The sequence below is a fragment of the Scardinius erythrophthalmus genome (assembly GCF_964197995.2).
Source record: "Scardinius erythrophthalmus genome assembly, chromosome: 20".
NCBI lineage: Eukaryota > Metazoa > Chordata > Actinopteri > Cypriniformes > Leuciscidae > Scardinius > Scardinius erythrophthalmus.
In genome coordinates this window covers 8,897,622-8,919,507 of record NC_138240.1, presented here as the reverse complement: position 1 = coordinate 8,919,507, position 21,886 = coordinate 8,897,622, and the positions used below count along the sequence as shown (strand labels likewise).

The 21,886-nt window shown below is 37.4% G+C and overlaps 1 protein-coding gene across 1 annotated transcript in view; it reads left to right on the top strand.

Annotated features, from left to right (window-relative positions):
• The window catches only part of agbl4 (AGBL carboxypeptidase 4), a gene marked incomplete at its 5' end in the record, with an annotated part of 352,800 nt that overhangs the window by 185,226 nt on the left and 145,688 nt on the right, over window positions 1–21,886 (top strand). The window contains one exon of the mRNA XM_081349121.1: window positions 6,575–6,791. Within this exon, the coding sequence (XP_081205247.1) occupies window positions 6,575–6,791 (217 nt within the window). The remainder of the gene's footprint in view (window positions 1–6,574; window positions 6,792–21,886) is intronic.

Below are 21,886 nucleotides of genomic sequence, written 5' to 3'. Positions count from 1 at the left end.
CATTTAATGTGTCTCTGTGAGTGTGTGTTAGCAGTAGAGTGTAGTTTGGACCAAGCAGGCACCTGTCCTGTGTGTTAACACTCTTTTGAGACACGTAGAGATAGCAGTGTTGTAGAAGTCCCCCAGAGGATTTCTCAGCTTGATCGTTCATTTGCTGTCTTTTCCTCCACAGAGAAAAGCTAATTCACTTTCATTTCGGCTCAGCGGTTCACTTTGTTCAGGTTGCAGAGGAGTCTGTGTACATTGTGCAGTGTGTGTGTATGGATGAAGCTCTGTTATGTTGGCATGCACTGTGTGTGGCTGTTTCCATATTTGCATAGTTCTACATCGCTTTATTTCTCACGGGTTTTCTAATGAACGTCAGGGTGGAACGTGCTCTTTTAAACGGCCAATCACAATGCTGCACCCGAGGGGCTCGCTATACAGGAAACAAGCTGAGCAGTGCATATGTTGTATGCATGTTGACAGCATTTGGAACATGCCTATAAGATCCAAAAATGACACTTATGTAGCTAATTCACTCGCCAAATATCGTTCCTCACATCGGGCCAAATTTACGAGCAGCTTGGGCCAGCGCAAACCCTCTTTTGGTGTTAAAAAACTACCATCAGGATTTACTAAAGACACGCAGTGAAAAGTGGTTATTTTTGCGGCTGACCTTATTGCATATTGCATACACAAAATGTATGGGAGGAGAGTATTTAAATGAATCATGCAAGGTGATTTACTAAGGTTTGCGCTATAGTCAATTTACTGGTATTTGAGCCATTATTTAAACCATAAATTTAAACCAGATGCTAATTTGCTCTGCTCTTGGTAGATTGAGTTGGTCATTATGGAAATGATCCGGCTGCGTCTGTGTATTTGTGTATTAATTTGCACGTAGTCAGTAGATCGTGCGCAGAACTTTCCACTCCCATCAGCACTTGTTTGGAATTGCAATCTCATGCTAATTTGCCCTGTTTAGTAAGTCTGGCCCATAGTTTCCATTTTGCTTTTTTTCCTGATATAATGCAACATTTTATTTATTTTATTTTTATTTTTATTTTATTTCATTTTGAATGAATGAATTTCAGAATGTTTAAGTAGTTTTAGCTTGATGGTGATCAATGTTATAAACTTGTTTATTTTAATATTCAAATAGTGACGTAGATTAGTCGCAATCTGAAGTATTTCTTATTTATTTTGCATGATCATTCAAAATCCCAAAAAGGATTCTCATATTTTCAATATAAGTCTCAGGCTTTTGGATCCCACTGTATATGTCTGTGTTTTTATATGTATTTATGCGTGTGGGTGACTGAAGATAAGGGAACAGGTGTGTGTTTATAACTTTTGAAGCGTTCAAACAAAGACACTAACCCAGTTACATCTGTGTACAGTGTGTATGTGAGTTGTTTAGTGGAAGGGAATGAGATGGAAGGACTGGAGGTTGATTTTAGAGAGCTGTTTCCTCTCTCTTATCAGTATGGCTGTGTGGAAGCTTCTGTGCTGTTCACATAGATAGCATCTCCATCTGATCTCTCTCTCTCTCTCTCTCTCTCTCTCTCTCTCTCTCTCTCTCTCTCTCTCTCTCTCTCTCTCTCTCTCTCTCTCTCTCTCTCTCTCTCTTCCATGTCCCACAGTCAACCCATCCCAGCTCTGATCTTTCCTCTCTTTCTCATCTTCTCACTATCTCCCTCCCGCTGTTATTCCCTCTAATCTATTGCCTTCCATCGTATGTTCTTTGCCTGTCCTTCACTGCTATTTCTCTCTCTCTCTCTCTCTCTCTCTCTCTCTCTCTCTCTCTCTCTCTCTCTCTCTCTCTCTCTCTCTCTCTCTCTCTCTCTCTCTCTCTCTCTCTCTCTCTGCAGATGGTGCAGATTTACTTTCAGTAGCTCCACATAAAACTGATTAACAGCACAGTATATCATTTTATATGCAAATAACATTGCTTTCATTGTTCACCCAGCTCATCGTGCACTGCAGAAATGTTCATTGTTTACAGTTTGCTAGTAGTGTTTGCCTTTATCTAGATGGGATTTTAAAGGGATAGGCATAGAGAGAGAGAGAGAGAGAGAGAGAGAGCTGTCTGAACAGCAGTAATCTGTGAGTAACTGATGTAGAGGATTGGTTGGCCTGTAAGTTTCCAATATTATTTACAAGATTATAAGATTTTTCATTATTATTGTTTTTTTATATATATATAAAAAAGTGATACTTCTTTTCACACCTCTTTTCTATTTTTTATTTTACTTTATTTCATTCACTTCATGTTATTTCATCTTAATGTCTCTTCACTTTCCATCTCTTTTTCTTTTCTTCTCTTTTTTTTTTAAAACAAAAGTAAATAGTCATGTCAGAAAGCAATTGTCTGTCACACCCAGAGAATCTTATTCACTGCCACTGATGGCATGAAACGTCATTTTGCAACACATTGAACTTCAGTCATGTAAGATATTTCCAAATTAAACAGAATGTTGGGCAGGAAATAATGTAGCATGTGATTTTATTTGATCATTCTTGACTTGTTTGAATTGTGATTGTAATGATAGATTAATAATATTTCCCTACCTACAGTCTAAAAAAAGGCTCAGAGTTAAAATAACCCAATTGTTTTGACCCAGATGGGTTGGGTTAAATGTTAAATGATGCGTTTTATTTAACTCAACTACAATTACTATATTGCTGGGTTAAAATAAACCTAAATTAGGTTGGAAATCAAAATCACACAGAAGTATTAGAGTAAAAACATAGGCAACAGTAATAAAATAATCAAAAGGTGAACATTTATTTATAAGCAAAAACACCCATAAATGGACAAAAATTTAGAGTTTAAACAATGTGTACATGTGTATGTAAGGGAGAAAAAGTAAAAAAAAAAAAAGACAGCTCACCAGTTGTACATGCTTATACAGTTTAAAAAATCTTTACAATATAATATTTAATAACTTCCATATAAGAACTAATTTGATAATATTTTGTTAATTTTTTTCTCTAGCCAATGAACATACGGCCGGTGTGGTGAAGTGATAGCTGTATGATGCTACTATCTAAGCTAACTAAAAAAAAAAATCTCAGAACGAGCAATGTTTAATTTCACATTTTATAGCTTTGGTTATATACTAGTATATTAATTGTGTAAGTTAAAAGACATTAATTGTCGTTATAACATCAAAAGACTTAAAGATTAACTGAACTGGAATTTTGAGTAAAGGTGATATAACAGATGTATTTTATTTATTCTCATTGGTACAATTATTAAAGTGGCAGAATTTGTTAAAAGGGATAAAATGGTACGTTGAAAATGTTGTTGTTGTTACACGGGTGCCGCCATGTTGGATTTTCGGCTACGTCACTGGCATGGTAAGCTACTCTGTTGCTAACCAACACTAGCAGAGCAGCCATAGCATGCAGCCCCTGGATTTCGAGTCTGTAGTGAGCATTTTTTAGCAACAGACTATTTGGAGAGTTCAATACAACAGGTTCTTTCAATACAACAGGTTCACTGGTGGTGAGGGTTAAACCTGAGGCCATTCCGTCAATGTTAAACATTTCAGGCTATAGTACAGGGCAGACCAGTACTAACACCACCAATGCTATCTATGTTACTGCAGAGACAGGGTGCTGAAACGCTCACGTCAGGCAGAGGACAGAGAAGTATGTTAACTGTTATCATGCTAGCAAGTCTACTAAGCAATGGGCTGGATGTAACGTTGTCACATACACAAAACATGTACATATTCACTTACACCAGTGGTTCTCAATTCCAGTCCTCGTGACCCACTGCTCTGCACATTTTGTATGTCTCCCTTATTTAACACACCTGAACCAGATCATCAGCTCATTAGGAGAGACTCCATGAACTGAACTGAGTGTGTCAGATAAGAGAGACATACAAAATGTGCAGAGCAGTGGGTCACGAGGACTGGAATTGAGAACCACTGACTTACACGCACATATAACGTGTAACGTTAGGCTTTTATAGCGTTCAACAAAAACTGAGACTGACACACTCAGCATTAATTGAAATTGAGTCACAAAACCAAGCTAGATACCAAACGATCCAACCTAGGGAAAGAGCTAGCAGCTAAACACGTTGGAAGCACTTTTGTCAAACTCCACAAGCTAGCCACCACTCCGACCATATAAACAGTATAAATCATGACTCGTCTCCGACGATATCACAGATCAACAATAATGCGTTTACTAGCTGCTAATTAAACCACAGCAGGTCTGTAAACAGATTCCAATGTCCCTCTCTACTCACCCTGAAGCTAGCTGATGTTCATCGTCTCAGGGCACATTGTTGATGCAGAGGGAGCTCACGGTTTTTTTTTTTATTTTATTTTTTTTACGTTTCGGATCCATTTGCGATCCATTCCATTCTGAATAAACAAACAACGCAGTTTACATGCTTCATCCTTGTTGCATTATTCATTAAGATATTAATTAATAAATGTACGCACAATTATCCGTTAACTTGATAAATGTTGCAGATATGTTTTACTGTGCATAAACAAATGCCTTTCAACTTGTGTGTGCAAAAATCAGAAGTAAATAAATGTGCAGCAATTTGTACAAAGAGAGAGTCTGTAGGCCTACTATACGTGTTGTAGCCATTAAATAAGCTCAATTAGTTTCATATTTGTTAAAATATTATAATGTTTCATCTATGTTGAATATAAAAAAATGAACAGCATGAGTAAGATAGGATGCGCAATATATCGAGAGATGTGGGTCAGACATGATTTTGACCACGTCATTAAGTTTTGTTTTGTAGAAAGCCTTTCTTTAAAGTGAATTTCGTTTTGTAGGCTATAAATTGTATCTTAATTTTAAATTTTTTTTATCAACGAATTGCCTGTATTTAATAAATAAGAAGCAAATATAGCAGACAATATAATCATGGAGGCGCTGGCGCGGTCACTTGCATTGCACGTTAACTGGAGCGCATCTCGTCCTAACTTAACCGAAACTCAGTGTATGCCTTACAGACATGAGAAATATAGAAAGCTTGAAATGTCTTTAAACGAAACAATTCAAAACGAAAAGAAATAGGCTACTCTCTGATTATGTAATCCATGATGTGCATTTCTCTGTATAGGCGCGTTCACTACAGATATGGCGATCGTCAGCTTCATCTTTGCAGCTGACACTGTTTATTAATAAAAATCAATGCACGCGCGTCACCGGATTTACAAATGCACATTTTGCTTGTTGCACGCACACATATTATGTACATATTACGAAATAACGAGATATTATGTTGAAATAATTAATTATTAATTATCATTATTAATAATAATAAATCTGTAAGAATATTTGATTGAATGCTGAATGTTGTGCTTGTTCAATTGAATAAAATTAATACTTTAATTGTGATAATTAAAATAATTGAATTTTAAATATTAAGTGGCCTATGTTTGCTCATTTATTAATACTATTTATATATAATATATCTAGCACCCCCTCAGCACCTGCGTTAAAAAATTCTCTGGCGCCACCCCTGGTTATAATGACCCACGTATTAAAACATGGTCGGGTTTAAATCAGGCTCGGGTTCATAATTACAGTTAATGTGTCGGGCCGGGCGTGTGGTGGTAGTCAGATACCCATGCCATTAAAATTACTAATTTTCGTCTGTATATAGGACCTGCAGCTGCAGCTGCCTATATACCTTCGCAGGTTCTACCATGCCAGTGACATCATCGGAATTGCCAGCGTTCTTATACTAACAAACGCAATTTTTGTGTTGCTTAAAAAAAAAGCTATATTGATATTTTTTATTCAAATATTTAGTGTAATTTACTTTTAATTGTCATAAACAACACGTTATCAACGTTGATTCTTTCAGTTCAGTTCATCTTTAATATAATAAAGTGATATCTGATTTGTAACCAGGCACTAAAGGGATTACCCATAAAATGTGCTTTGAACCAATCGGATTGCTTGGGTCCTAAACTGGGACTTATCACTTCACCACACCGACAAGAAATACATAAACACTGAAATTCTGGGGAAAACTTTGTATTATAGCGAATTGACAGGATTTTACCATCGCTGTTTAAAGCATTTATAATCACTCAAGTGCCATTATAGCCTGTTTAGTTCCAGTTCATCAGTCATCTATCACCACTAAAGTGATTTTGATGAGAGAGAAAACACTCCGACAATATCCAAAATCCAGTTTTAAATTAGCACATTCCTCGCTGCAGTCCGTTTCAAAGTACTCTGTCTTCTCTGCATTGACGTTTGAACTTGTGTGATGTGCATGCTCTCTTTTACGTCTGCATTCCCAACCCACTGTTTGGTTACTGATTATGAACGATTATCAACACAAATTGGGTCAAATCAACCCAGCTTCAGTACCCAACAGTCTCAACGCAGCATTTTGGGTTGAAAAAATAAGCATTTTTTAGAGTGATGCCGCCTTGGTTACACCAGACGAAAAGTGTCATAGAGAATGTTTTCACACTATAATGTTTAAAGATTATGAACACAAACTATTTTTTTTATTTGAACGTCAGTGGATCTATTGAGAAAGCAAACAGTGTGCATTTTATTGTCATGTTTTTTTCTTTCTTTGTCACAGGCAAAGATTGCCAGCCAAGAATGTGTATTACTATCGGTGCCCTGACCATCGGAGGAACTATGTGATGTCTTTCGCCTTCTGTTTCGACCGTGAGGATGACGTTTATCAGTTTGCATACTGCTACCCTTACACCTACTCCCGTCTGCAACATTACCTGGCCAGCCTGGAGCGCCGAAATCTGGATTACCTGCAGCGGGAGCTGCTGGGCCTCAGTGTGGTTAGTCACTGCATGTTTGAGTCTGCGTTACTGCACATCTTTTTCTTTAAGGAGGCGGACACATGTAAGTGTCTTTGAGGATGCATGACTGTGTGTGTGCGCGTGCATGATCTGGACAGGTACTGGATCAGTGACAGTGCCTACAGTGCCGTCTCCGCTCTTATCAAATAATTGTAGAGGAAAACTCATTAGGAATGCTCGAGAGATTAAAGCCCTCTTTTAGGGCCTTCATCACTTTCACGTTCGTCAAGGAGAGCCAGGCACGGGAAGCCACTGATGAAAGGACATTTATTGATAAGAAATATGGTGTCAATGGTAAAAAAGAAATCAGTTTCACATTAAATGGGATTTGAAAGGGCAAATATATTGGGGGGGAAATGAATGGCAAAAATATCTACTTCAGTCATGAAACTCTAGAGGCGCAGGCTGATATTTCCTTTACATTCAATCTACAAGCAATCACATCATTACCAAATGCCGCAAGCTGATTGGCCTCTGCTGATCCTGCAACCAATTAGATTGCTTGCCCAACATTTAAATTCTCTTGTTCATTGTTTGCTGTAAGCTACTGTAGTCCTGCAGTGCGCTATTAGAGTTCCTTTGAAACACTTGAAAAACTCCTCCCCAAGCTCCACCTGCCTAGATCTGCTACAGGATTTATGTCTATTTATACAGCAGCAACAGCAGCATATCTTACACGCTCACCGCAGCGTGTCTGTGTATCAATTATCTGTAAATCCATACTTGCTCTGCAGCATCAATAATAAACAGAAGCAGCAGCAGCGAGCAGATCTAGTTCGCTAAGACTAAATACATTAACATTGCCATATTCAATAGCATGCTAAAACTATTCCGAGAGTTGTCATGATTGAACTACATGTTAAATCAATGAAAGAACTGATACACAGACTTAAGGGTGTACAGGGTGAATCTGCTGCTGTTACTGATACAGCCTGTGAAACATTCACCCAGATTACATAAACCCTGATCACCTCTTTAAGTCTCTTATGTTCACCAAAGATGCATTTATTTGATCAACAAATACAGTAAAAACAGTAATATCATGAAATATTATTTAAAATAACAATTATTTATTGTAATATATTTTAAAATGTGTTTTATTCCTGTGATGATGAAGTTGATTTTTCAAAAGGTTGTCAAATGTGACTAGAACATAGAGAAACTCAAGCATTGTTTGTGGTGGCTCTATTGCTGTTATTTGAAGTTATTATAAAGTGTTTTTATATTAGAAGTCTCGGTTAAATTTGAGTAGGGGTCAGTGTTATTGTTAACTAAAACTATTAAATAACATTTGTATTAATTGAAATAACGCTGAAATAAAATATATATACATATTAGATGACAAACTTAAAAAAACTCAAATGAAAATTAGAAATGTTCTCTTGGCAACTAACTGAAATAAAATAAGTTTAGTCCTAAAATTACCATAACTGAAAAAAATAAATGAAAGCTAAATAGAAATATAATACAAGTAAAAACTAATAATAAGGACAAAATCACACAACGAAATCATATAAAATATAATATATGTACTTAAAACTGAAAATATAATATTAAAAGCTAATTCAAATTATTATTAAATACCATTATATAAATAATGCTACAATGACACTGGTAGCTGAAAAGACAAAAGGTCCCTGATTCTAATGCAGAGAAACGCATACATTTTTAAGTGTCCAGAAATGTCCAGAATACTTTTTGGGGCCTCATGCCATTTCATTAGCATGTGCAATCAGCCTTTTTATAATTCATATAGAAGATATAATGTCAGAAATAAAGCAAGAATGAAAGGATGGATACTGTATGAGGGGAAAAAAGTGAGGGAGGGACACTGAGATAGAACAAGAGAGAGTGAGAGGCAATACATTTGTATGCACAGGCATAGGGGCATTTTATAGCCTTATTTGTCTTTTTATGTCCTCTGTTCTTGGGTATGTGGCAGTACAACAGTCTTAATGACCTGCGGAGATGGAGGAGAGAGGGAAAGAGAGAGAGGGAATGAAGAAAAAGAGAGCAGGATGAGGCTACAACAGCTTGGACTGCAGTAGTAAAACACTCTCTGGTGTAACACACAGACGTGATGTAGTTAAACAGAGGTCCTGTGAGGGGGAACTTAGCGTGCACACACACACACACACACGTGCTATAGGTAAAGCACCAGAGAACAAGCCTGGATTCAGTGTAATACACTAGGATTACTTCTCTCATATCTTTCACTTTCAATGAGGCAAGTAAATGCAAACAGCGTTCCACAAAAAGAGCCGTCTAGTACATCTCAATTACCTCTTTTGCTCCGTTAATGCTTCGCCTCACAGGGTCAAACACTTTTTCTTTTAGAAGTCTGCTAGCTGGTGAGGTATATATGAGCACAAACGTTTTACATTCGCTTTTGCAATGCAACTAATCCGATTCCTCTCTATCCAGAGGTTTATGAAGATGAATTCGTTTGAGCGTCCCCACGTACACGCACGTGTCCAAACACAGGAAATACGCTCGCACGGGCTGTTTTCACTACTTTAAAATGCAGACTCGCAACAACTGTCATGTTCAACAGCAATCGTCACATCTGTTTATTGTATCTTTAGTCATCAAAGTCCTCTAACAGCGTTATAAAGACAGAGAAGCATAGCGGGTTTTGACAGTCACTTTGATGGATGATTATGCGTAGAAGCTTCTTCTACCGTCAGCTCGTCTGTTCGTCGCTGCCCATTTCGAATGTCGAGTTCGCATCAGCAAATGGAGAATAAAGTTGTTTTGAAGGCTACGCATCCAGATCCATTAACCATATCCGAGTGTGAAACGCTGGAGCCATCTGAATATTTAAAAGAGATCAAACTCAGATCTGCATTTATGGATGTGAATTATTTAAGCTTGCAGTGTATGTTATCCGGATCTTGTATAGTCCAAGCAGCATGATCTTTGTAGATTAAAATAAGTGTATTGGATTAAATATTTAAGCATATATAAATGTTTATTTTGCATAAAAGCGGAAGGCCTCGGGGTCTTTGTTGATGCTCAGTTGTCATGACTCAGATGAACTGCATGTCTAGACAGCGCTCCCCAGTTTCATCCTCTTCTCTCATGCAACCTTCAGTCAGTTTCCGTTGGCAAAGAGCCCGTCAATCTCAACAGAGACCCGCCACGTGACTCCAGCCCGGCTCCCTCACACAGGTGGCTTGTTGTGTTGAATTCTGACTGCCTGCTCCTCTCCAGATGTGGAGCTGGAGAAAGAGACAGAGCAACAGTTGTGGATCTGACAGGCTAGCAAGAGCACTTACTGCAACAAAGAGCAGAGACTCAAAGACAAGCAGACAGACAGAATCCAGCCTGAGGGCCTGACCGGCACACTCTGCTTCACTTGCTGTCTCTCTCTGTCTTTCCAGATTACTAAATATTACATTTTAAAATCTTTTTGAAAAAGGTCTTTTCTGCTCACCCAGGCTGCATTTATTTCATCAAAAATACAGTAAAAAAATAAAATGGTAATATTGTGTCAAGTCATCTTCATTTATATAGCGCTTTTAACAATGTAGATAATAAAGTCCAATGTCCAAAATAAAGTAACAGAGATTGTTTTGGTTTTACAGCAGCTTTAGAATAAAGTTATTGTATTGCTAAAGTTAGTTTTGAGTGATTCACTTCCGTCGCAACGATCATTAGTTATTAACTTAGGGGCCGCTAAAGTGACACCGTTTTAACAGAAAACTCTTAAGTTCTTTCTGCGCAAACTTTCAAAAACGCGAACCCGTGAGAACGCTGAAGGCATATTACGAGTTCAGTCTATAGGGATGCACGTTTGAATATATGTGTGCGCAGGCGTGTAGTCCTTCCCTACAAATCAACCCTCAACAAACTACTTGTCTGGCCTTAAAATTTATAATACAGAATTTTTATCGCTTCCGCGTAGCCACGCGAACCGGAATTATCCCGACAACGCTTTATCTGTAGATAGGTAAAGGGAGGGGAGGGAGACCTTCACAGGGGAGAAACTAGTTGACACTTCAGGACTGCGCTGTCGTCGCGTTCAGGCGCAGGTCCTTCATCAGATCTGGATACGGCCTGGATCCGGCGGACTGCGGTAAACCTCGGGATAAACAGAGAGACTAATATTAGCTTAGACGCCATCCTTCTTATGATGTAACGAGTACATCAGGATTTATGGGAAGTGTTCCCGGTTCCGGCTGGCCTAATCTATGCAGCCTAATATGGAATTATAGAAGTCTATAATGTGTTATGTGTATGCTAGGTCAAAGAGATGTGTTTTTAGTCTAGCTTTGAACTGACAGAGTGTGTCTGCTTCCCGGACAATGTTAGGAAGACTGTTCCAAAGTTTTGGTGCTAAATAGGAAAAGGATATACCGCTAGCAGTCGATTTTGATATTCTAGGCATTATCAACTGGCCCGAATTTTGAGATCGCAATAAACGCGAAGGACTAGCCTGGCTAACGTCAGACCTCGTCTCATTGAGACGTGGTCTGGGAACCACATGTTCATTTTCTCGTATTTGAGGCATGGTGTACGAATGCCCAGAGCCGTTTATTGGGCACTACGAATGTCTATCAAATGCACCTGTACGTAGCTCATAGCCAATCGTTTAAATTATACCAGATGACGTATGTAGAGCGACAGAAATTCGACGAGGAAGAAGACGAAATAAACTTGCGTTCTAAACTACTTAGAACACTATCTAAGGCTGCATCGAAAGGTAACTTCGCGTCTGATGCCATGTTGGATCCATAGATATAAACAAACTGCTTCAGTGTGTCGCATAGACGTCGTCATCGTCTTGCTGCTCCCTCACCGTTCTGTGATTACCGGTAGTTCCCTTTTTGAGGGGAAAATCTGGTCCATGGTATCCAGGCTGCCTAGCAGCGTGAATAAAATCGTGCTGCGCGCAAGGCAGCATGGGGAAACCCAGGCTACTGAAGGACTATAATGTGTTAAGAGCTTGCTCAAGTACTGCGGACCTAAACCATTTAGTGCTTTGTAAGTAATCAGCAATATTTTAAAATGTATATGTCAAATTTATGTTTATATATTTTGTCAATGATCATGATCCTTCCACATGATCCTTCAGAAATCATTCTAATATGCTGATTTGCTGCTTAAGAAATATTTCTGATTATTATCAATGTTGAAAACAGTTGAGTAAATTTTTTTCAGGATTCCTTGATGAATAGAAAGTTCAAAAGAACAGCATTTATCTGAAATAGAAAGCTTCTGTAACGTGATAAATGTCTTTACTGTCATGTTTGATCAATTGAATGCATCCTTGCTGAATAAAAGTATTTATTTTTTTAATTCTAGTTTTTTAGATAGTGAGAAAGAGACAGACAGACGTGCACTATTTTGACATTTAATTGCTATGTTGTAATTTTTTTCCATTCTGATGTTTTTTTTTATTTTATTTTTTTATCTTATGTATCTGAGCTCAAAATTGAAGTTTGTAGAATGTACAAAGAGGAAATGAAAGTCCCATATTAGCACCCGGAAAATGGGGCTGTTATTTTAATGATTCACAGATAGAGGCAGATTGTAAGGTAATTGTTCCCTCATTAGTGTAATTGTTTTTCATCTGTGTAAATTTAGAGCTTCTATAACGCAAAGACAGAATGTCCTGAATATTGTCCAGACAGTAAGCAAATCATTATTTATGTACTTTTTTCATTTTTATTTGAAAAGATTTTCGAAACAATGACTTTTCAAAAATGATTTTGTATTTTGAACAAAATATTTATTTTACCTCATAATAATTACTCATAATAATACCTTATAATAATTACTATAAAAAATGTTGGTTAATAAGTAGCAAACATTTGGAAGAATCATGTTAATTTAATCTTAGCAGACACAACTCTATTGGTATACTGTATACTGTAACTGGCCACTAAGTGTGTGCTTGATCAGTTTGTATACAAGAGAGTAGCCAAATACTTCAGATACTTGCTTTAAATTTGTTCGGTGATCGGGTTGAACTGCATGTTTGCATCATGTCTGTTGCTTAAGGAGAATGAATGACATTTAAAACAGGCCTTGAGACTTTTAGAACTACTCTTCCGTGGGTTTATGCTCACTGTCTGTCTGTTTTATGGCACATAAAGTTTCCATAAAGAAGAGCCTTAAGTGAAGTTGAGGCTGCAGTTACTGGTTGTCATCCAGTAAGGTCAGTTCACTGCACCTTTCTACAGTGCCTCTGAGAGAGAGAAACATTGATGAGATCATTGGTGTCATTCAGTGAAACTTTAATAAGGTAACTTTTAACTTTCCTTTTTATAAGGATTTTTAAAGGAACACGCCGACTTTGGGTTATTCACCTTATCCCCCAGAATTAGATAAATCCATACATACCATTCTCATCTCCATGCATGCTGTAACTCTGTCTGATGCACCCACCACTAGCCTAGCTTAGCACAAAGACTGGAGGTAAATGGCTCCAGCTAGCATACTGCTCCCAATAAGGGACAAAATAATGGCAACATAGAAGTAGCAGTGCTTCGCCTTCTGAGAATATAGTTCTAATTGCGGTTAGAAGATGGCTGTGTCTCATGTGACCTTGCTATTTGTACACGCTGTGACTATACAAATCACAACATGTAAATAGGAAAGTGTTGGCGTTATTTTGTCACTTATTGAAAGCAGTATGCTAGCTGGAGCCATTTACCTCCAGTCTTTGTGCTAAGCTAGGCTAGCGGTCGGTGCGTCAGACAGAGTTACGGCACGCACAGAGATGAAAAGGGTAGGTATGGATTTATCAAACTCTGGGGAATACAGTGAATAAGCTAAAGTCCCAAAAAGTCGGCGTGTTCCTTTAAACATTCTATCAATAGAATGTGTTTATAAACTGCGTTGTGCCATGTCAAGCTAGTAGTGAATTTTAACATAACTAACAGTAAAGTAATAAAAAAGAGACTTTAACTTGTACTTAAAAAGTTTATTTCTTGAAAATATGAGGCCATTATGATAAAATAGTTCATGACATTCAAGAAGGATAAATATGAAAATTATAAAATAATTCGACTCAAACGCTCCAAGTCTTTCTAATCATCTAATATAATATTCTTAATATTAGTATAATTATTATTATAATTACTTAATATCAGTAATTGTATTAATGTTTTTTTAACAAAGTCTTTTATTCTTACCATGGCTGTATTTATTTGATAATAATAAAATAAAAACGGTAATATTGTTAAATATTATTACTGTTTAATTAAAATAACTGTTTTCTATTTTAATATATTTTAAAATGTAATATATTCCTGTGATGGCAAAGCTGAATTTTCAGCAGACATTACTCCAGTCTTTTTGCTGTTAAAAGACAGCAAAGGTGTTTGCGGTCACTTTTGATTATTTTAATGCATCCTTACTGAATAAAGGTATTAATTTCTTCTCATAAAAAAGCCTACTCATAATTAATTTATATTTAATTTAACTTTTTGTGTGTGTGTGTGTTTAATATTAAATACATTTTAATTAAGTAAATATTTGCATCAGCAACTCTTTGTCAAAGTCCTTTTTATGCTTATAAGGGACCCACATCGTGTTTTGCAGAATGACCCAGTAGATAATTCCCTTGTCAATGTCTGTATACAATAGCCTATACTCACGTTCCTAGAGTAAATATCCACTTTCCTGTATGATTTATATGGGCTTCACTTCCTCGCACCTTGTCTCCACAGAGATGACTCTGAGCTGCTGACGGATTCTCTGCTATTTTCCTTCATTTCCCTCTTTGAGATCTCCTGTTTTAATGCAAGATGCCGACGCATCTCCCCTTAGGGACTGCAGTCTTCAGAGGCGCTGTGCAAAACTCCAGGCAACTGTCCCTAACCCCTTTCTCTCTTCATCCCTAAAGTCCTCTGATGTAAAGTCCCGAGTCTCACTGCCAGGGCTGAAGAAATCCCCCCCCACCCCACCCCACCCCCACCCCCTCCCCCTCGATCATCTAGTTCTGGAATTGACCAAGCATTTTAAAACGTGAGTTGAGTTGACCGGCTGGCTGTGAAGGATGAACGTTAAGCAGGCAAATGGGTCCCGTCTCTGGTTTGATGGAGTACAGGTTTATGGATGTAGTCAGAGGGTGCGGGGTAAGCACTTTTACCTCAAGTCCTTTTTTTTTTATATATATATATCCTCTGTCACTGGTGGCTAGTACTTATAGGAGTGAGTTTAATAACAGCTCCTCAAATGGAAGGTGGACTGAAGTGTGTGTGTGTGTGTGTGTGTGTGTGTGTGTGTGTGTGTGTGTGTGTGTGTGTGTGTGTGTGTGTGTGTGTGTGTGTGTGTGTGTGTGTGTGTGTGTGTGTGTGTGTGTGTGTGTGTGTGTGTGTGTGTGTGTGTGTGTGTGTGTGTGTGTGTGTGTGTGTGTGATTACTGGCTCTTTAATGGCCGTCTCAGAGTTGCACCCTTGAGCTGCGTGCTGGGCAGTGCTAGATTCCTCATGTTTCATCAGTATGAGCCAAATGTACAAGAACCGCCTCAAGGCAAAATGAAATTCCCTTAATAAATCCGTAAAACAGACGTTTAGTTGACAGAGATGAAATATTTCTTATATCCTATCAGAAAGCTACTTTCAAGTTTGTTATTTGACACATCATAAATGATGCTGTTTGTGGTGGAGCACTACAATGAATGGTGGACGTGTTATTTGAACACATTCCTTGTTAAGGCCAATATTAATAATTTTATTCATTAGTGTCTGTTGATATTGGATATTAAATTGTGGACATTCTTTTATGTCTGTTTTTAGATTTAAGATTATGTTTGTCATCATCTAACACTAATTTAAAGGCATAGCAGATTATGAGATTTATGCACAATTTCTTGAAGAGCACTCTCCTATAATAGAGGTCCCACCTCTATAAATAGTCTTTCATATAATAGAGGTCTCACCTCTATTATATTAAGGACTTTTTATCATTCAAAAATACTTTTTTCTTTAGTAGGTCTCAAAATAAATCGTTCATCCATATTTCATACTTTAAATTATAATGTCTTGATGCCTAAATTCACTTGACATTGACATAACTATAGTTTAAAGTGTTTTATTTAGAACACACACAAATATATATGAATTCACATTTTCAGGTAAATATATTCCTGTAATAACTCAGATCTGTACTGGCTCTCATCTGTGAAGCTGCTCATGAAAAACGCACACAGAAGGACGCTTGAGACAGCGCGCCAGTTCCGCATTGAGTTCTCTTTCGCGCTTGAATGGACAAAAACACAAAATGATGTCAAAATTCTTGTTTTGTCGAATATACTCGTAGGCACAGTATTAAATGAATGAATGAATGAGGCATTTATATAGAGCTTTCATATGTACTACTGTACACCCAAATCACTTTACAGTCCAGTCAGGGGATCTTTCCTCAACCACCACCAGTGTGCAGCATCCACTTGGATGATGTGACGGCAGCCACAGTATAACAGCGCCAGTGCACTCACCACACACCAGCTATAGCTGGAGAGGAGAGAAAATTAGTTAAATGAGTTAGTGTTAAATGAATGTAAAAGAATTGTGAGAAAATAGGATGTGTGTCAGATCTTAAAGTGACAGCAGCCGAATAAACTTGCTGCTGTCTGTGTCATTAAGGTTAATCAAAGAACAAAAGATAAATAGAACTTGCTCACTGCTCTTGACTGAATAACATTTGTAGCTTTAATCTATTTAATTTATAATTTATGCAATAAAGACTGCAGTTTGATTATTCAATTTCTGTATATTTAACCTGACATTTATTACATGGGTTTATGTGAAGATTGTTTTAAATTCACTTAAATTAAAAGTAGTAATATTTTTTAAGCCTATTAAAAGATAAAATTGATAGCTTCAATTATACTGTAATGTTGAATGGCTATAATTAATGGCTTAAATAAAAAAAAATAATAATTTAATAGAGACATCATTAACAGTGCTGGCATCAGTGATACTGGCCTTCACTCATAGTGCTTAGTAAAAAAAGATGCCATTAAACAAATATTTAAAATATGCCATCTTTATGTTGTTTCTACATTCATTTGGAGATTCAATGTGAAAGTATTACAATATTAAAATATGTAATGTTAGGTGCGATCAATCATGCTTAATTACAGAATTTTTTTTTCCATTAATTATTATTTATTAATCGATTGACAGCAATACACATGTGATGTACCATTTATATGCAGTGTGTGTATAAAATATTTAATATTTATTGATAATATTTATTGTCTATAACATGGAAATGTTTTTCAGATTATTGAATCGGTTCAAAATTTTAAATCAGTGCATCCCTATTTAAATCCATTCTGCAAATTTTCATAATTCCAGCTGAACCTAAGAATAAATTTAGAACCCTCCAGAATAATTGGATCTCTGTGTGTCAGTGCAACATGTGGCTGTCACATTCATACACATTCATAGCTCTCTGTGTGAATGGAATGATTCCGTGGGCCTCTTTAGTCTGAAAAATGGGGAAAAGGATTGCTGGCTGTGAGGAGGAGGGAACGAGGGAGGAGGAGAGGAAAGGAGCGTGGAATCTACAGACGAGAATTGGAGAGGGGAGGAAGGTCATTTTTTGTTGTTCTAATGGTCACTGGAGCCCCTGCAGACAGACGAACAGTGGGAGATCTTGTTCAGGAGCCTGTTAGCAGGAATAAAGGATGGAAAGCTCCTTGGACGGACGCGTCCCTGGCCTTCGCATGCTTCTCTCTATCTCTCACTTTACGCCCAGGTTTATCTCCGTGTTTGTACACCCCGTGCCAAGATTTAATCAATAGCGGTTCTGCCTTGCGTGAAGAGAGAAGGTCAAAGTCGGACCGGAGAGATGGAGGGAGGGTGGAGAAGGAAGACACTGGAGGAAAGAGAAAAGGGAGGAGGATGAGAAGGAGACGAGGCAGAATCTGTGAGCTGTGAAACAGTGATGGATAATCGCATGAAATCTGGTTGTTTATGGACTGCAAAGCAGAAATGGAGTCCTCCTCCATCACATGGCGAATCTCTCATCGCTCGCTCGCTCTCTTTCTCTCTCATTTGTGCTACTGTTTACTTGTCAAATCTTCTGTGAATGCTCGTCCAAAAGGTTTAGCAATTTGAAGAGCTCTCCACCAGCTGCCTGGAATTGTCCTCTCAAGAGCTGACCAGTCTTTTTCTATTTGTCACAGACTCTATTATCTGAGGACTCAGAAACTGTGGCTATACATCTTATCATCAGTCTCTCACAATTGAGAGTGATTTTTCTAGTCATTTTTGTGAAATTTGATCTCTCTTCATCAGTAAAAATAAAATAAAATATTATTTAGAGTTTCAGGTATACTACAAGTACAAGTGAATGGTTCGATTTCCCCCCCTCTGCCAACTTTAATTTTATTGCTTTTTATATATATATATATATATGTTTGCAAACTATATATTTACTGTAGGTTTTACTGTCTACATGATTTGTTGGAGCTGTGGCCTAGTGGTTAGTACACATGCATCAACACATTTAGCTATGAATGAAGGAAACATCACCTACCAACTCTGTGCTCCACCAAAACCTAGTGCCCAAATGTTTTTTAGCTTATGTAACTTGGCCTTTGACTTATCACTAAACAGACGACTGAATAGAGCTGCGCAAGCAACAAAACTTGCGTCGAATAAATGGACTTGATAACAGGATTGGGGCTATGCAGATCATTTGTTCTTTGTTTTACGGTTCAGTTGGGTACTGTTTTTTACCCGTTTTGGAGTATTTGGTCTCTGATATAAATGAGCACAATGGGGAACAGCAATTATATTGGGAGAGGAAAAAAAATGCTGATGATGGAAATAATAGAGATATTATTACAATAATTACTGTTAAATATGATGGGTTTTGATACTTGCAGAAAAAACCCTGCACTTGCTTGTGCATTAATGTAATGCATTCATTAAAAATAAATAAACAAAGAATGCTTTGACATTTAGCTGGTACTTCCATATCACTAAAAGTTGTGATCACATAATTCAAACTCATGATAACGTCCAAAGATAACCAAGGCTTTATCTCTAAACCGAGATTTAAATGTTTCCAGGCCGATGTTGTGCTGGATAATAATAAATGCTGCTACAGCAACACTTCATTTGCGAGGCTGAGCTGTCGAGTCTGGTTCTTGTCATTTTCCAATATCATTCCCTCCAACATTTCCTCTCCTCTCTGTGCTATCACTGCCAATAAGAATGGCAAAAGGCCAAAAATAAAATGGCATTTCCACGCATTTCAAGAAGTGTATAAAGCATAAAATACAACAAACATTTCACAGATGTCGACACAACTGAGGTGTGTTTAACCACTGTGAAATGTCTCCCTACAACTGCTGCGTGTGATGTAAACATCCTTTGCCGTAAGCCTGATAACATTTCACCATCGGGGTGTGACCTTTGGCAGTGGGTCTCCCAGAGCTCCAGGGGTCAGCGTTCACTCTGCCGGTGTCAAATAGAACCTGTCTTTTCCATTCGCACCTAACAGTGTGAATGCTCTCGCTTAACAAATCTGACTCTGGATCGAGCCACGGATAAGTCGTGACCCGAGCTTGACTGCAGGGAGGTTATTTTACATTAGATTGAAGATAAAGACTTTGATGTGACCCCGTTTTATCGAGCCGCCCTTTTATCGAGACCAATGGGCCCTTCGGTAGGTGATCCTGCTGCTTTATTGCATATTGAGACTCCCATATCAGCAGCAGAGGAATCATCTAGCTGATATGGAGGACCGTAATAAAGAGAGGATAGAGTGAAGAGAAATAGAGAGTGGGAAATGGAAAAAGACAGAAAGAAGGGCGACTGCAATAGTACAGCGGAATATTGTTTTCTTGAGGCCATAATAAGATAAAAGAAAGCGGGGGGCCTATCAAGCCGGCATGGACGGAGAGGGCAGAAATATGACCGGTAGGTACGACGACTTCTCTTCGTCTGCAGAGAGGCATCCTTCATCTTCCTGAAACAGTAAAATGATCCTCATTGTAATGCAAGGTTTGCTTAGTCAGAGATAATATTTATTTTTTGAAATTGAAATGGCTCGCACCTTGAGGGCTTAACTCTGTTTCAATATTTTGGAAGTGCTTTGCGAGCTGTTTGTTATGCAGAGGTCGGCAGATGGATCTGGTTAGGAGAGGGGGATTTATTGACACGAGGTTATCTCCCAGCGTGGGTTCATATCTGTCCCTTAACTCTGTCCGGTTTAACCAGAGCCGGGGCCGGTCTGCCCTTCCCTGATGCCACCAGTTTACAAAGCGCGTATTCTGAAATCTCACAAGACCTTCAACTTCCAGCTTTAGGTCAAAGGGGCGGATGAGTAGAGTCATGAGATGGATGCAGAAAACCGTTATGGTGGTGAAAAAGATAACAAAAGAAAATAGAACCTGAAGTGCAAGTACCAAAAGTTTGAGTTATGTATATACAACCATGCAAAGATCTTCCTCTTCTTCTCATCCTGCGTTAGATAGTTCTAATCTTCTCTTTCTGGCATCCTTTTTTAGTATTAGAGTATGGGTTGGTTTTCAAATATGCATACTCATTTCATCCTCAGGAATTGAGAAAAAATATATTTAATACTGACATCAGTAGCAGTATTGGTATTAATGATAATGGCTTTCATTCATAGTACTTAGTAAAAAAGATGCCATTGATCAGATATTTAAAACATACTAACTTTATGTTGTTTCTACATTCATTTGGAGATTCGGTGTAAAAACATGTTATATAAAACATATTGCAAGTGGTAATGTTAGGTGCGAATTAACCCCGATTAATTGTGTGTGTGTGTGTATGTGTATATATACAGTATATACATACACTGTAGTGCTGTCAATATATAATGTTTAAATAATGTTTATATATGATTACTTTTTTAAAATATTGGCATCTATGGTTCAATTAACAATCTTTAACATCCATGAAACCTTTCTATTGCACAAAAGTTTACTTATAGTGCAAAAAGTTTTTTAGATTAATAAAATGTTCTACACACACACACACACACACACACACACACACACACACACACACACACACACACACACACACACACACACGTGAATGGTTCTTTTAGGAACTGTTCACTGAAAGAATCTTTGTGGAACCCAAAATGGTTCTATCGCAGCAAAAGCCCCCTTTTGGAGCATTTATTTCAAGATTGTATGTATTAATGATTTAAGCTAAAAAATAATAATAATAATAATAATTAGAATAATGTTTAACAATTTTTGCTAAATACTGGTGATTAAAATATGAAAGAATAACACTGACAAAAACATTGTCAATCAGGCTGTCATTATTGTTGATTAATATTATGCCTTTTGAAAAATAAAAAAAGGGATTGAAAATAATGTATGTAATTTAAATATTGACTCAATTTAAATTACATTTTTAATTACATACAACTAAAAATTACTAAATGACTAAATGTAAAACTGAACACTGCTTTTATTCTTATTATCCACAGCTCACAACTTGCTATCAATTATAGAACAGAATGGAAAAATGATCATGTTTCTATGAGCTTTTAGGGCTTTTTAATACGTAAAAAAACACCTTTCTGACAGTGTAATTGCGTTCCATTGCAGGAACCAAATTTAGGGCCCGGGTTGGTTAGAGAGGGGAATGCAGTACATCATTTTTGGGTAGAAAAGAAAAAGAATTAATGAAAAGTGAGTTGCTCACCCTACAAAAGCAGCCAAGCTTGAAATTCAGTTTGAGGGGAAACTTAATTTGTTGTAGATGGGTGGAGAAACCAGAGCCAATCCTGACCTCCCTGGGGCCCTAAGCAAAATTCTGTTAAGGGGCCCTCCTACCTGACCCGTGAGCCATGCCATTTGCCATTGCCACACAGTCACACCTGACACCCCAGTGCTCCCACTACAATCCTCCCTCCTTAAACTCTTACTAATGAAAATGTAATTATATAATAATAATAATTCTGATAATGATATCAGAAATAGACATTGTTACAAGAAAAAGTACATTCTTAATATCAAGAATTCACATTTTAAATAGTACAAATTTAATTATTGAGATCAAAAATGCATCCTCTGAATGAATAAAAGCTAAAATGACTTGCCATAGCATGTCA